This window comes from Lepisma saccharinum, chromosome 29, assembly GCF_977018435.1.
Source record: "Lepisma saccharinum chromosome 29, izLepSacc3.1, whole genome shotgun sequence".
Lineage (NCBI taxonomy): Eukaryota > Metazoa > Arthropoda > Insecta > Zygentoma > Lepismatidae > Lepisma > Lepisma saccharinum.
In genome coordinates, this window is record NC_139257.1 from 47,601,214 (window position 1) to 47,618,413 (window position 17,200).

Here is a 17,200-nt window from a genome sequence, read left to right on the forward strand (position 1 = left end):
CTGGTAGGCATTGCGCTACGATGTGTGGATGCTGGAGGGTCCTACGTTGAATGATCCAAGGTAAGTAACTTTCTATCAAGACTTGTTTATTTTTTCAGCACCAGTCTCGGTTTCAAATTGCCACACTGTGTATATATATATGTATGTATATTTTACACAACTGTAATTGTTAGTTATGATTTATTATGGACCATAGACAACAATAGACACAATGTTTATACATTAGAACCCTTTATTAACCAAGAATATTAGTTTTTGATGATGTGTGCTTAAAGTACAAAAACTAGTTATGCTAATCTTCCCAAATGTAATCTGCATGTACAGTACCTCTATTTTCATGTGAATGTTTAACTTAAGCATTACAAAGTCAAGTAGAATTATATTCACTTTCATACTTGGTTAATAGTTTGGATGACCTTTTATATATGTAATTATATTATATACATATTATATTATATGTCACATGTAATAACTATCAGCCAATATATTAATATATGACTCATTCTTCTATGAAAAATTAAGTTTAGAGACATTATATATATATTATATTTTCTCAAAAAATAATTTACTATTAAGTATAGAAGACAGCACATTTTTATCTTTTAACAAGTATCTCCTCCGCTTTTGCAGTCATGATATGAGCCACTTGGGCAGTTCTTCCAGTTCTTATCGTTTTCCTTGATGTTCCCATTGTTTGTGCATTCAATGTACTTCATACAGTTATATATACCCACTTTATCCTTCTGGCATTCTGCAAGGAAAATAATATGTTTATTACATGGTCCTTGTACTGCAACTCATGGGAAAACTACACAAGTTTGTGCGACAAACTTGTGTATTATGTAGAGTAGCTTTAAAAAAACACATTTTCTGTCCTGTATGGATTTTTTCTGTTAGAAACTAAACATGATAGTGTTATCAATCAAAGCAAGTGCTGACTCCCAAGTGTGTGAGGATTTCTAGACAAAGTTTATATGGTTTCACACAAAAGGATAAAATAGGATATGTAATACCATGCATAGTTCAAGGGAAAGAGGTTGAAGCCAGTGCATTTATGGTGCACGTATCTGCTAATAATACAGTTTCCATACCATATTATCACTTTTAATATGATATGTGATGGAGAAAATGGTTGAATACATACATGATAGAAAATACTTTTTCAAGGGCTTGAAACCAATTCTCAGGAAGCAAATATTGTTTGCAAAATTTGTTTTCCTTGATGTCCTCAACCTGCTGCCAAAGTTTACGAGTGCATACCCAAGTTTTCGTGCTATTGTAATTGGCGAAGCAGTATGCCAGGCCCAGGAGACCACCAAAACTGAATTTCATAAAAATTAGCCTACTAATGTAATTTTTTTTTTAGGAATCCAACTGTTTTCTAGGAGTATATTTGTACAGTCAATGGTAAAGATAATGGTAAGCAAGTTGTCCACCGCCATTTTCATTACTTTTTTTATTCTACGTCCTGTGTTGTTTTAAGGAATCAAACTTGGTTCGAAGCAGGCATTGTTCTCTGCTTATTGATGTCATTATTTCAATTCATTGTCATCATAATGTGTAATACAGACCGAATGAAAATGGTTGTGGACAATTCGCCTACTGTTTCTTCGCCATTGGGTGTACATACTTAACCAGGGACGTTGTTAGAGTTGGAGGCCTGGCTCCACCAGTTGCAACTCTGCCCCCCCCCCAACAAAATTTTGATAGAATAAAACTTATCCTAATTTAATACTGTATCTAATTTTTGGTTAAATTTGTAGCGGAGCTGGGGAACAAATGAAGGACACCAAAATTTCCATCCTTTCGTTCCTTACCGGTTTCTAACGAAAGCCATAATCTGTCTGACATGAGGTTATTACCCTTCTCCCAAGTTCCTAGAAACCAGAGATTCAAATCGTTTGTTTCAAATAAACCTTTTGTTTCAAATAAACCTTCCCTTATAGATGAATTCAAAGATTTCGCCGATACGAGTTCTGCAACAACTGATAATGTTCTGAGATTTAGAATTTCTCCCTGTTACAGCTTCGGAGGTTTGTGTTCTTGCAAGCACCTTGTCTTGGGTTGCTGCAGTAACTGTATATTTGTTGATGCGTGAGAAAGTGTTGTCCTATTTTTGTGACAATTTTTACATAAGAATCAATTAACTTTGACCTGGCAAAATCCAGCTTTATTCCATTAACTTCTTATGAAATAGAAAGAACTTCTTGACAGTAGTATAAGAACATATTAACACATGATAAGAACGAATTTAAGAAATCCTAACCTATTATTTGCAGTGTTGATTGATATCGGCCTGGGCATTTCTGAATTTTCCTTTATAAATGTTATCTAATTGTCATTCATCTGTATCATGATCATTGCGTTTAACCAAATGCAACAGAAAAGCAACACAAAATGAGAATACGTGTAGATTAATATTATTAAAAAAATCAAATCGGTAAGTGTGAAATTGGCAAAGAAAATAAATAAGTTGATGTTTACTGTTAATTTTTGTGCTTTTTCTTATTGTGTCATTTTGAAGTTGCCTCTTTGTAGTGCCTATAAATTGGCTCATACTGATAACATGAATTCCAATCGGACAGAAATAAACTAATATTTTTCTTGTTTGACTTGTCTCTCAATATAAGTGTTTATAATGAATATCAAATTGTACTTGTTATTCAGAAACTGAGTTTGTTTGTTTTGTTTGTTTGTGTGTGTGTGTGTGTGTGTGTGTGTGTGTGAGTGAGTGAGTGATATACAGGACAACAAATAATAACTAACACTAAAAATGAATATAGCCTACAGGATTTCTCCTAAACTCTTGGTAGAATCCGCGTGATTATTGCACTTGTGGCTGTGTTGATACATATGTAGTAGTTTTGTCTCTCTCAACTTGATTTCTATGTTCAGTATCCACATGAGGGTTTGAGAATGCTACAGAATGTATACGAGAAACCCAACACAGCATTATTTATCAGAATACACATCAGCTTAGCACTTGCACGAGAGAGAGAGTTTTAAAAAAAAAAAGTTGTCACTGACGCTGAGACAAGCATAAAGTACAATAAATTAAGAGAAAACTGCTCTCAAGTAATAGTTTAATATAGTAAGTGTATAAATTCATTTGCCAAGCTGAAATTTGTTCAATTGTAATTTCTATTGAACCTCCAGCATTCACTTGTATGTATATTACATACATTTCATAATAGTTCTATAGACGTACTTGTACACTGTAAATGTAGCCATATTATATGTAGTGTTTTTGCTTTAGTTTCTGGTAATATTTTCATAGGAACAAATTTCTGATTTCCCCCCTCCCTCAAACTGTTTAACCTAGCTATGTCCCTGTACTTACCTTTTCCTTTTCCTGTCCTCATGCTTTTATCTTTCTTTCAGCCGTGCAACAACAGGCATTGAGTATTGGCAAGACTGAATTTCGCATCAAATAATTTGATAAAGTTTGGTTAACTTTGAGTCAGGTGGCATTGCTATTCTTTTGTAGGATGGTGTATTCTAATACCTAGTTGAAAATGTTGTGATTGTAAATAAATTTCTCTTGTAGACATTCTTCGTGTTTTTTTTCATGCAGTCAGCATTCGAAGTGGAAACTCTTAACTCGGGGGTATGTTTGGTTGAGACCATTCCCCTGCATCCCCCCTGCATGCAGTTGAGTATTAGTTACTCAGTGCCTGTTATGAATATTATTTTTGTGCAGCTTCATAGACAATAGAAATCTCTCACAAGCGACAGAAGGTGAAATGAGCAAAATAAACAGAGTCAAAAAAGTTTTGCATCACCCGAGAAGTGATGAAAATATCATCCACCACATGTCGAAGCGGACAAGAACCGATGAAGCAGAGCTCATTGTGCGAAGTAACGCGGTCAACGTGCAATACCGATCACCACAGACGACAACCGGAGTTGGGAAGCGCATGCGTGTGATCGAGCGTAGCACCACAATAGTCGGCGAAGGTTAGTTAGGTGTTCCTTGTGCCCAGTTAGCGAAGGCAAGCGAGTGCAGCTGTGTGCATGGTATGCCTAGGCGTACAATAGTGCAGTTTGATCCGGTCAGGATCATCACGCTACTGCAGACTGGCATGTCACAATCGGCTGTAGCTAGGGCTGTTGGAGTGGCACAAAGCGATGTCTGTAGGACCTGGAGGCGGTATACAGACACAGGAACAGTAGCAGATCGTCAACGGACAGGTCATCTACGGGTCACACCACCAGCACAAGACCGCTATGTACGACACTCAGCTCGGCGACAGAATACCATGACGGCAAGGAACATCACTTATGCTCTCCAGGCAGCCTCTGCTGTGCGTATGTCAAACCAACCTGTCTGTAACACACTCCGAGGAAGTGGTTTACCTTCCAGAAGACCTCTCTGGTGCCAGTACCTATTGCCACGACATCGGCTCGACCGTGTGCATTGGGCCCGTGCACATGGAAATTGGGGACCCGATCATTGGGCTCATGTGCTCTTTACCGATGAATGTAGGCTCTGTCTAAGGCCAGATTCACGAAGAGGACAGGTGTGGCGAGGGCCTGGACTGCAAATGGGACTTCGTGGTGTCCAGGGGGTCCATCCATACCAAGGAGGAGGAATCATGTGTGGGCAGGGATCGTGCTCGGACATTGAATGCCTCTAATTCCAATTAGAGGGACTCAAACAGCTGTTCGTTATGTCAGTGACATTCGCCAGACGACTGTCGAACCATTTCATCAGGAAATTGGTGATGAATTTGTCTTGGTGGATGACAATGACCGTCCACACCGCACACAGGTGGTGCACGATTATCTGCAGGCGGCGATAATCTGTCGCATGCTCTGGCCAGCGCAAAGTCCCGACATGAATTGCATCGAACATGCATGGGCAATGCTAAAAAATGCCATTGCAAACCGTCCTGTGGCTCCCACCAATCTTCGTGAAGTTCTTCTTGCGGCACAGGACGAATGGGATCATTTACCGCAAGATCACCTTGATTGTGTCATCCTCAGTATGCCACAGTGTGTTCAAGACCTTCTTGAAGCCAGGGGAGGACACACCAAGTGATAGGCAATGTTTCTGATGGATCCGCTATGACGAACAGTCTTCTTGTGACAGTTCTTTGTTTTTTCGCCTCCATCATGAATTGTGCCATTTTAGTTTTAAAACATTTCTGAGAAAATTGTACGTTTTTTGTTCCCTTTTCATTCAACATATCTTGTTCTTCATCTTTTCTTTTGTATTCCCATTGTCATTGTCAATAAACTTTGTGCTTCATATATATTTTGTCATTTTCCGTCCTGATGCAAAACTTTTTTGACTGTGTTTATAATGAAATAAATGTAATTGAAGCAAACTCAGAGGAAAAGCACCTTGATAGTGATTCTCAAATCTTCTAAACAAGTTTTCAATATGCAATTGCTGTTAACTTCTATCAAACACAAAATAAGTTAAAAAGTAATAAGTAAATTTATTTTTCAAAATGTGTACTAATTACTGCCAAATAAAGGAATTATTTTATTATTACAATTCTAAGCAATCTTACAAAAGTAACATTCACAAACTAAAGGATGCAAACAAGAAGTTAGTGAATCATTACCTGTTATAAAATAATTTGTGTACGGTTTATAAACATGTAGTTAAATATAATGTATTTGTTTATAACATTCATTGGCTACGCTAATATTTTAAACCCTTGTACAAAACCTAACTTTTCCGTTCTTTCCTGAGGATATTATAATCATGCACTGTAGATTAATATAAGTAGGAAATAAATGTATATTTTATATTAATATAATGTAAAATTCACCTCGAATTATTCCCAATAGTATTGAACTTGGAAACCTTTTAATTTACAGCACAAGTAAGAGTTAAATCTATTAAATAATTCAGTACTTACTACAAGCTGACTTTCCTGATGAGTCTGAAAGAAGGAAGAACATACTAAATGACAGTAAATAAAAGCAGAATCACACGGAACTGGATATCCAGTTAGTTGGCGCTGAACTGGCTACCTGCATGGATGTGAGGTCTGCCTGGCTGGCTAATTGACTGGTTTGGAGAACTAGGACATGTTCTAATTGCTTTCCTCAACTGGATTCTATGGGACAGCCAATCAGAGCAAAGTTTGGGCATGTGAAGATAATCTGAAAGTTTGCAAATGGGAGTTTTTTGTCTGTGGTTTCCAAGTGTTGGCTGTTTTTGTTAGTTTCTCGATAAAAAAGAAGCAACGAGATGACGTGCAGTGCATCCGTGTTCAGTTCATTAATATTTAGGTATTTATGCAAAGCGATGAGATGTGTACCTGCCAAATAAAATTAGCCAAAAATGAAAATCCTTATTATTACAAGTGTATAAAATTAAATGTTCGATTTTTTTAAAATTGAGTATGAATCCTGCGAATCTCATGTATGAATATGCATACCCGAGTTAATTAAAAAGCTTGATCGGTACGTATTGATTACTAAATTTTTTCAAGCCAATCTCTAGTCCATACTTTTCTTTCTTAATAAAAGCAAAAAGCAGTAGATCTCCTACAACATTCTTCAAATTGCTCGACCATCTTTACAGTACAGATTGTCTGCTCTGTGCAATGTCTTATGGGAACAAAAGTCTATTGACAAGTACATGGTAACAAGTATCATGTGAGGCTAAAACTAGCAAATTTGTAGCCAGTCAAGTGATTCCTACTGGAAATCGAGTTCTGTGTGATTCAGGCTTAAATTAGAAAAATGTCAAGAATTATTTTCATTGTTGGAAGTGCAACAAAGTTTTTATTACATTTTTAGTGAACACTTATATTTCTCATTGATCTAATTATGTTACTTATCACTATGGTCCTTGCTCTTTTATTGTAACTTTTATGTAACTGTTAGCTTTCTGTTCTCTGCTTTTCAAATGCCCTTGGGCATGCATATAATGATTGGCTAACAAATCTTTTATAACCTAATGTTTAGCATTATTCATTTTCATAGCAACTTTTCGAACTTTGTTTTGTCATATTCTATTTATGTTATGACACACTGGATCAACTGATTATTCAATAATCTGCAAAGTTAAGTTTGTACGCTGTTTGTGAATTTCTGCCAGAAAATTCAAGGATGAAATTTCAAGAACATACCACATGGTAAAACCATAGTTTAATTTACGGTTAAGAATTATTAACCTAAATTGTATGTTAATTATATTACTTCATCTTTACATTTGGTATAAATAGTTACTTGTATTCAATATAATCATTTTACCACAAATAAATGATTCCTTTTCTAATTCTGTTGTTTCATGATTTTCTTCTGATTCAGGAATTTCTTTTGGTTTCTTTGTTGGTTGTGGTTGTTCTTTTGGTACCTTTGTTGGTTTGGGTTGTTCTTTTGGGTCATTTGTTGGTTTGGGTTGTTCTTTTGGGTCCTTTGTTGGTTTGGGTTGTTCTTTTGGTTCCTTTGTTGGTTCAGGGTGTTCTTTAGGTTCCTTTGTTGGTTTGGGTTGTTCTTTTGGTTCAGGGTGTTCTGTAGGTTCCTTTGTTGGTTTGGGTTGTTCTTTTGGTTCATTTGTTGGTTCAGGGTGTTCTTTTGCTTTGTCTGTTGGTTTAGGATCTTTGTTTGGTTCGTTTGATTGAGTAGATTCTTTTGTTGTTTTTGGTGTTCCTTGTGGGTCATTTGCTTCCTTTGATGATTCAAGCATTTCTGATTCCTGCTGTGGTGTTGATGCTTGTGTAGTTTTCTTCTCTGTTGTGAAAACTGAAATAATTAAGACAGTAAGTAAGTTTTTTATTGTGAGGTACTAAGTTTCTTTTTTCGTAATTGAATTAGTATTATGTTATCAAAATAAGACAAGTGAGTGAAATTGTTATGTTTAACTTTTTAAAAATAACTGTTGTTATTTGGCTGTTCCGTAATTCCAAACTGGCCAATTCAATCACTAGAACAAAACCTGATTTTTTACAAATAAAGAATGGTAGTTCTTTTCCCCTAGAAATCAGTAGTATCATAAATGACAACCGGCTTGCCAGATCTCCTGGAAAAGTCGGGCAATTTTGAAACAATCAAAAAAATTCTTGAAAAGTCAGGAAAAACATGTTATTTATTACTTGCCAGGATTGAAAGTGAAAATAAATTACAAGTTATTATTTAGCCATCTTCTTTTTGAGCATCTTCCCCTATCTTTGGAGGCACACTTACAACTTACCTTATCCAATGCTGGATTATGAACTCATGAAAGCAATGTCATTTGTGTACAATAAAATGTATCAATGGTATAGTAGAGAGTATTGTCAATTAAAGGGAATTTTGAAAATAGCATTGCAACGTTTAAACCTGGAAGATAAATCACGACTATTATATTAAAATATTATATGAATTCTTTATTGAATTCAGGAATATATAGTTCAGAGTACAGCTGTAAATACAAATATATGGAACAAACTAAATATACTGTAAAAAAATAATTATACATATTTCTTCACCCGAAAACATAAAATTAATTTCAAGTTTTAATAGAAAAGGAAATATAAAAGAAGGCATTTGTATCTTTAAATATATGTACATCAAGAAAATAGAGAATTATCCCACAGAAGGAATATTAAGATATGTACAAGTACATTTTAGCCCTTACCATTCTCAACAATGCTGAATGTCCTAAATAAATCATCTGTGATTGTTTCAATCTCATTTCCTCCTTCGGCGATATGACAGGTACCAAATTGATCATTAAAACTGAAGCTAAATGCTGAAGATCCTTCAATGGCTGCTGACATTGCACAAGCAATGGCAGAATCTGTTGACAATGTCTTCATTGGATATTTTATTCTTTGTTGTTGTTGATAATCATCTGATGTAAACAAAATGGAACCTGAAACACCTGTAAATACGTAGTATACAAAAACTTTACATATTATTATTATTTGTCAATGCATCTCTCAGATTAGCCAAATTATATTCTCTCTCTCTCTCTCTCTCTCTCTCTCTCTCTCTCTCTCTCTCTGTGCTCTGCTCTGCTCTGCTCTGCTCTTGAAATTTTATATAATCCAAGAAATTCAACACATAGTGTCACTTATTTAAAAAATGGATATACAAAATGGAAATCTGGTTCCAAGTAACGTATCATACGACGACGTCTGCCATAATAAACAGTGGCGTATTGTTTCAGCCAGAGGTGCCCCGGGCAACTTGACATATGGGTCTCCTCCGAAATACAAAATTAACTTACTTGCTCACAGATGGAAATCGATAGGAAAATTCTCTCATCTCATACCTTCATAGCTATGCAGTTTTCGTAAACGTAGTGTACTACTGTTATGAATCCAGTAGAAAGATTCAGTTCCTTAACTAGTCAATGCCTTGTTACATAATACCTAAACAAACAAACTTGTTAATTCACAACCTTTTTTTAACCAGTATCTAATATTAGTTACATGTGATATATAAAATGTAACTTTCCACCAAATATTTTAAAGGGGCTGCAAGATTCAATATGAAATTTAGTTAGATCTGAGATAAATTTCCCACACTATCCACACCTGTTACGTTTTACTTCAAAGGTATCCAAAAACTCGATAGGAAGTGGAGCCGAGAGACAATTATCCCTTTACACTAAGGTCCAGTAGTCCCTATTTCGCCACACAGGGTATACAGCGTATTCAGCAGTGGCGATGCTACATAAAGGGCAACTAGGGCACTGCCCCACAACAATTTTAACATAAGAAGTTCATCTGAAGAGACGATCGGTATATACGCGTAAATATTTTTTTTGTTTTTTTCCCTCAACCCCTACGTTGCTGCAACCAGACTTACAGGGTATGCACCCTGTGCGAGGTTAATATATTTCTCCGTCCTGTTGGAGAGAGTCCAATCTCGGCTCTGCCCCGGAGACGTGACGTCACTGACTGATCCAAACATTTACAGCATAGGCAAGGGACGGTCCCCTCACAATGGAAAAGCGCAAAATTCGTAGCCGTCTCTGGGCAGTGAACGAGGTGCCCTGCCCATTCATGTTTGCCTAGTTCACCGTTCAGTGTTTCCAACGCTTGGCAGGCAGTTCATTCGTTCTTCCAGCCTGCAGCAATAAGATAGAAAAAAAAACCTCGAATGCTTTTCTTCGCGCTTGTTCCGGCGACCTGAAAAGTTGACAACACTTTTTATTGCTCAAACTAGTCCCTCGTATTTTCAAAAAGATCCTCCTTTCGTCCCATTTTAATACGGATTTGGATTTGAGTTAGTGTGTGAGTTTGCGTTGCGTTCCGTCTGTGCGTATTGGTCGCTTATGAAATAATTAGTTTTTCGCGATTTTATAGTTACTGTACGTGTTTATTTATTTGTGTAATTGTGTCTGTGTTCCAGCAACTTGACATGCAGAATATCTTCGTAAGTATAAACGAACTTTTTGGGGGTACATGGCCAATGTAAAGTGTTGTAACTGAACTTAACGCTGCATCATCTTCCTACTTAGTCATTGATATTAGTGGATACTTGGTGAATATGACATTGAATCATGTAGAAACTTTAATATCTACGACTTTCAATTCATTGACAATTGAAGAGAAACTGCAGTGTAACATTTTTCTAATCATTCCAATATCTACCCAAAGTTTAGTTACTGCAAGCGTATAGGGTTCCGACGTCAGTATTCGAGTTTTTTTTTATTCATGTAATTGTTTCCATATGTTGCTGATTTTTCGTATTCCTACGTAGTGAGTATTTAATGCTCTTTGGAGAGATATCTTGATGAGAATGTTAATTTTATTCCAAATTGTTCGAACAATTTACTTACTCCATATCAAGGAACTCCCCTCAAAAACCTTAAAAGAGGAATATAGAGGTAAACTGCCCCCCTCCCCACCCAAAAGAAAAATGTGCCCTGCCTGACTGAAAAGGCACGCGCCGCCCCTGGTATTCAGTGCCTGAATTGAAAATCCCTAGCTGCAAATTTGCTTTCAAGCTAGGGGATAGAAGTTAGGCTAGATGGAAGAGGATGCTTTTGCAAAATATCCTAGCTTGAAGGGGATGCTTCATGTTTTTTTCCTTAGGGGGGATAACATCCACTTGTACCCCTTACATTCCCCCTTCACACACACTCTTCGAGCACTGATGATCTACTAATAAAATGGTTCTTGTTTCATGAAAAAGCCTAAGAAATATCAGTGGTCTATCAAAATGAAATGGCATCGTTAACTTAGTCGATCCTCTTCTACCTTGCGGTGTTGAGGTTTCCCAGAGGGTCTTCCATCGGATTCTGTCTCGGGCCAGCTCCTTTGCTCTCCTCCATTCTCCTCCTCTAGCCTCTACAGCTACCTTCACATCTTCTTCCCATGTTCTTCTGGGTTTCCTGCGTGGTCTTGCTCCTTGCATCTTAGCATTCAAAGCTTGTTTAGCTATTCTGGAGTCTTCCATTCTTTGTATGTGCCCAAACCATCGTAACTGGTTCTGTTCGATTCTCTCAAGTACTGATGATACGCCCAGGCTACCTCTAATGGTCTGATTCCTAATTTTGTCTCTTCTTGTTTTCCCTTCTATTTTACGGAGGAATCTCATTTCTGAATCCTGTATTTTACTCCTATGTTTATTTGTCAATGTCCAGGTTTCACTACCATAAAGTAATGTAGGTAAATATATCACTTTATACACACGAATTTTCGTAGTTTTGGTCACTAATGGATTATTTAGGAAATTTCTCTTTAGCGCATTAAAGAGTCTCCCTGAGGCTTGGGATCGAGCTATAATTTCACCATCTATTCTGCCATCTTGTTGCACTATAACCCCGAGGTATTTAAAATCTGTAGTCTGTTCTAATGTCGTTCCATTATTCAAAGCAATCTGATGTATATTTGGCTGTCGTGCCATCATCATGGTCTGAGTCTTTTTATCATTTATCTTCATGCCCCTCTTTTTTAACTCTTTTTCCCAAATTCTCACGTTCTTTTGTAAATTTATTTCAGAATCTCCCAATATTAGTATGTCATCGGCGAAGGCACAACTATTGGTTTTAAAAACCTATACCCCAGCTTGAATTTCTGTACCTTCCCATTGCATGATTTAATAACATCATCCATTAAGGTAATAAAGAGGAGTGGGCTAAGGATACATCCTTGTTTAAGTCCTACTATAGTCTCAACCTTCACACACACTCTTCGAGCACTGATGATCTACTAATAAAATGGTTCTTGTTTCATGAAAAAGCCTAAGAAATATCAGTGGTTTATCAAAAAGAAATGGCATCGTTAAAATTATGAATAATAATATTGAGGCCCACTAACACCAAGATTAAAACACCGTGTCAGTTCGGCAACAAACTTCTTTTTGTTTTGGGGGGGAGGTCCAATCCTTCCAATCACCATTTCATTGAGTGACAAATTTTCAGTGAATAAAGTCCAAACACCGCTTAATTGTCTATCTCTCAAGACTGGAGTCCGTTGCAATTGACCTTATGATGTTGGGTCATCATCGACAATCTAGATGTCCGGTTCAACCCCCATAACTCAAATGATAAGTTTGCTTGAGTATGTAACTCACTTTTAGTATTAGAATTCATGATGAAAGTTGTGCGAATTACTCACAAATTTAATATAAATATATTAATAACTTAAGTTTTGCGAGTATGTATCTAGGTAACTCCTGCGACATTTTTAAAGTTTTAACATTCCAAGGAGCAGTTTCTAATCAGGGAAACAACATGGTAGTATGACGTGCACCTGTAATGGGTTTTAGATTTTTATTGTTTTTTAACCACACATCTTTTACCAATCCTATATCCTCGACTTGGTTATGATTTACACATAACCTAAACGTGAGCAGCCTGAGGAAGGGAGCAGTTGCGTCCCGAAACGTCGCAGGAGTTACCTAGATACATATTCGCAAAACGCAAGTTATTAATATATTTATATTTAGTATTAGAAGCTCTTACATCTAATCTGGGCCTGGTGCAGCAAGGAGATGGCTTTTGGGGCTGAAGGCACATCCATCTCTAAGTCCGAAAAAGAAGTGTAAATACTATCCTTTAAACAATTTCCCCCAAAATTATTTTTTTTAATGTATGTGTATTATGTAACCAATTTCTTTTTTAAAAAAAATGTTTTGAACAAAAAATAGAAAGGATCACGAACAAAATATTTGGCTGTGTGAAGTCTCTCCCCTCCTGCAAAAAAGAATCCTGGGCTGTGCCACTGCATTGAAGTAAGATAAAATATTTCCAATTTCTTCTTCCAGTTATTTATCAGAGATTCAGAACACCTGATTTTAGTTTCGAGAAATTACTACACTGATATATAACATATGTCGATGACAATAAGTGGGAAGGCAGGGTATTTGCGGTAAAAGTTAATTTATTTTACAACTGCGGAGGAATATCATCTCAACATTTTTTCACTGCCCCCCCCTCCCAAATATTTTACTTGCAGGGGGAGGGGAGAGAACTGCGCTACGCCACTGAATGTTCCATCTCATATCAGAAACTTTCTTGAACCAGCGATTACCTGACTCTTCTGAAACAAACAGTGACATTAAATGGTACATTAAAAAATCTCCGCAATTAATTTACATCTTATGTTTTCATGTTAGTTTTATAAAATGCACTCAAACTTGATTTCCATTTATATTATAACACATACTTATCTGCACACTGGATAGAACCAAAAGCAACAATTTGATAGCAAGAAAGGTCAATAGTTCGAAAATCATTTCTTCGTGTACTTGTTTTCGCTTGGTAATTGCAGATTATTTCCTCAACATGCAAGTTCCTCTTGTCAAACATACATGTACAACTCAGTTTTGGCCAAATTGTATTAATATCAATGGAAATGTTGAACAATTAGAAATCTAAGGAAGGAATAAGGCTTTTAGTAAAATGACATTAAGCAAACACATTAAAAGCTTGATTTGATGTATGTCACTCAGCTGTGTTAAAATCCCTCCTCCTTATTGCTGCACTGACCTGATTTTGGTAATACGGGTGATTGAAGACAATTGGATCAATTTATGCTAATTGCATGGTAATTATAACATTGATCTCATGTGGTGTGTGTTTCTTTAGGAAAAATTATGCTATTTAAGGGGAGGCTAAATTTGTCAACTTGACTAGGCAACTGAGACAGAAGGAAGGTGCATTTTCACTTACATCCACTGATTTAAGCATATCCTCCCAATTGTCCATGATAATGTACCACTTTGCTGTTTGTTTCTTGTCTCTCTCTCTCTCTCTCTCTCTCTCTCTCTCTCTCCCTCCCCCCCCCCTTTCTCTTCCTGCACTGTTATCCCCTTCAGGGTGCTTGACACCAGTAGTGTATTCTGAACATTTGATCTGCTTTACCGCAGCAATTCTTATTTATTGCATGTAGATTAATTACATATAATAGAAATATAACACTAACAGGTATCCGTGTATAGTAACATCAGAATTCCGACAACTTCAAATTTAACGGCAAGTTCTATACTTTTCATCAAATTTTTCCTCTTTACCGAAATTTGGACCTAGTTTCCCCTTCACCAAGGGGTTTCCCTTCATATAGCAAAACTGCCTATGCCAAGCGCGACACAGAAAACAGGAAGGAGCAAGCAGTGTTCGTTCTCCCCCCAATGTTGTTTGGAGCAGTGGAACTCACTGCGCAGGCTGTTTCCCCCCCTAAATTCTCTTCGGCTTTGTTCCTACAGTCGAGAAGGAATTCCGGTCACTAGAAGGGTGCGATGGAGAAGGATCAGCTGCGTACATAAACCAAGCCAGGCTTTGTTATCTAAATGATTTACTTATACCTAAATTCTGATTTAGAAGCTTGTTTAATAGTTTGCATAATATGCAGGGTGTATCATGGGAAACAGGCGGTTTCCAAATGGAGAATTCGAAGCAGGGAAAGGGCATAGAGATGGAAGTAGGGTGGCATTGAAGTCGCTCGGCCTTACCATTTTCGGCTCGGTTTGGATCGGCCTAGCTGGGCTCTGCTCTGCGTGGCAGCAGTACATGGAATGTCAGATGCCGTGGACATTTAGAGCATCGTGTGTTTGCTTGAATACAACGTACAGAGTGGCGAGTCAATTATTGAAATACAGCTGCTCTTTCGACGCCGTTTCAATACTGGGCGTCATGGGTCCATTCCAAGTCGCAATACAACCTTGAGATGGGATACAGCGTTTTGAACACGTGGGACTGTAATCAAGACGAAAGCACTTGGTCCTGTCGCAATGTCAGGAGCCCCGGAGAACGTGGCCATCACGAGTAGTCCAACTCGACGACATGCTGTCGAATTGAGACTGAGTGAAAGCACAGTACTGCGAATCTTACATAATGGATTTGGTTCATTTGATGTATATTTGAAAACTCTTCATTTGACAGATCGAAGGAAAACTTTAGATTTTTGTTAAAGACGAGAGAAATTAAACGCGGCAGTGTTTGTATGTTTTAAGCATTTTGTTAGATAACTTAATAATTGCTCCATGATTCGAACATAGGACTCACGACGATAACAACTCTCCGATAATTTCAGGAGTAATCTGCTTTTTTGCCCCTTTTCACGTTTGCTACCATGCTAAAGGTCCCGGGTTCGATCCCCGGCCGGTTCAAATCCGGGAACTTTTCTAACGATGGAAGATGCCCCGGCGACCACCCAGCGTCGAATAACATGGGTACCTGGGGGAAACCCTGGGGGGTAAAGGCGGTCAGGGGCGTGATGCTGATCACATCACCCCCACTCACGAACGGATCAAGAAAGTGTGGGGCGTTACCCCCACATCCCCTATACGCCTTCACGGCGTGGTGCTATGCACAGGGGAGCACTTTACTTTTTTTACTTTTTGCTTATTTCATCACGCGGTAATTCTTTTCGAACTTGTTTGTTTTGCCGTTAATTTTTCGCGATTAACTACAGTGAGTGTAAAAAGTGTTTGGACACCAATGATGGTCATGGCCGTATTTAGAGGGGGGGTTTCTAGGGTTCAACCCCCCCCCCCGAAACTTCTGACATGTTGGATTAATGGAATTTCAGAAACCAAAATCTGTAACAAATTTCAATTTTCTTTTTTCGAAGCATCACAAAAATACATGGAGACAATGTTGAAACGATCGAGCTAGAATTTTCATACATTTGGAATTCTGAAACTTGAGTGAAACAGGATTTATTCTCAGAATCGACGCCCACCCGCGACCCCTCCATTATCACTTCTGCTGTCATCTTTCCAGTGTTGCTCCTGCGTCACAAGGAATATAGACTGAAGATTCCCTTATGATTGTCCCAAAATTCCCTTTCCAGCTTTTAAATTCCCTGTCCGATAAAGTCGAAAATCCCCCTTGATAGGAGTTCAAACCTAGGATCTCCAGTTTCGTAGCGCATTACGTTCGCGATTGAGGTTACAATCTATGCACCAGGCTAAGTTTTTAAAAATAATAACTGGTTCCACACTTTTCAAAATTCCAAAAATTTAATTTTAAAGTCAAACAACAAAAACTTTATGACTAAAATTTCCATCTAACTTTTAAAGCTTTTCTCTTGAAGGTATCTAAAGTTTAATGACGAAGTATAATAATTGGGCATTTCAGTACACACTGTATGAAACGTAAAAAAAAAAAATAATAAACTTGTGCTGGATATTCACTCATCTGCTGGATTGAGTAAGCCCTCTCAAGGATATAAAAATAATATAATAATAATTATTATTAGTATTATTATTATGGAAAAAAATGTTTTATTATGAAATTTTAATTATTATTGTACAATTATTGTTATTATTTCTATTATTCAAATTTCTGGCGACGCCCATGGGAACAATTATGAATGAACCCCCCCCCCGAAATTTTTTCCTGCCTACGGCCATGTTGATGGTACGTAAACAAGGGATCCGCTCAGGGTTGTGGGTGCAGGTAGGCGAGTGGAATGGAAACCACATTATTCTATTTCATATACTTGTTTATATGATACAACAGGAAAATACAAAATATAAAAAATAAACCATCTATAAACAATAATAACTAAAATATTACATATTTTGAACACAAAAAGTCTTTGGACACTTGCCATTCTTGTCCATATTTTCTGCAAAAACAAAAGCATTTAATATTTTGTTGGATTTCCTTTCGCACGAATCACTGCCTGGAGCCTGTCTGGTACAGATTTTACCAGATCTGCAGTAATCTGAGGTGAAATGGCATTCCATTCTTCCTGCAATACTAATTTTAGGTCGGATTTGCTGGACATGTTTCTTTTCCTTATATCTTTCTCTAATACACTCCATAAATTTTCTATGGAGTTCAGAT

The 17,200-nt window shown here is 37.2% G+C and overlaps 1 protein-coding gene across 1 annotated transcript in view; it reads left to right on the plus strand.

Moving 5' to 3' along the window:
* The window catches only part of LOC145981520 (uncharacterized), a 45,423-nt gene extending 41,890 nt beyond the window's left edge, over positions 1-3,533 (plus strand). Inside the window, exon 4 of the mRNA XM_083114819.1 lies at positions 3,382-3,533. Within this exon, the coding sequence (XP_082970945.1) occupies positions 3,382-3,418 (37 nt within the window). The 3' untranslated portion in view covers positions 3,419-3,533. The remainder of the gene's footprint in view (positions 1-3,381) is intronic.
* Positions 3,534-17,200: the final 13,667 nt, after the last annotated feature.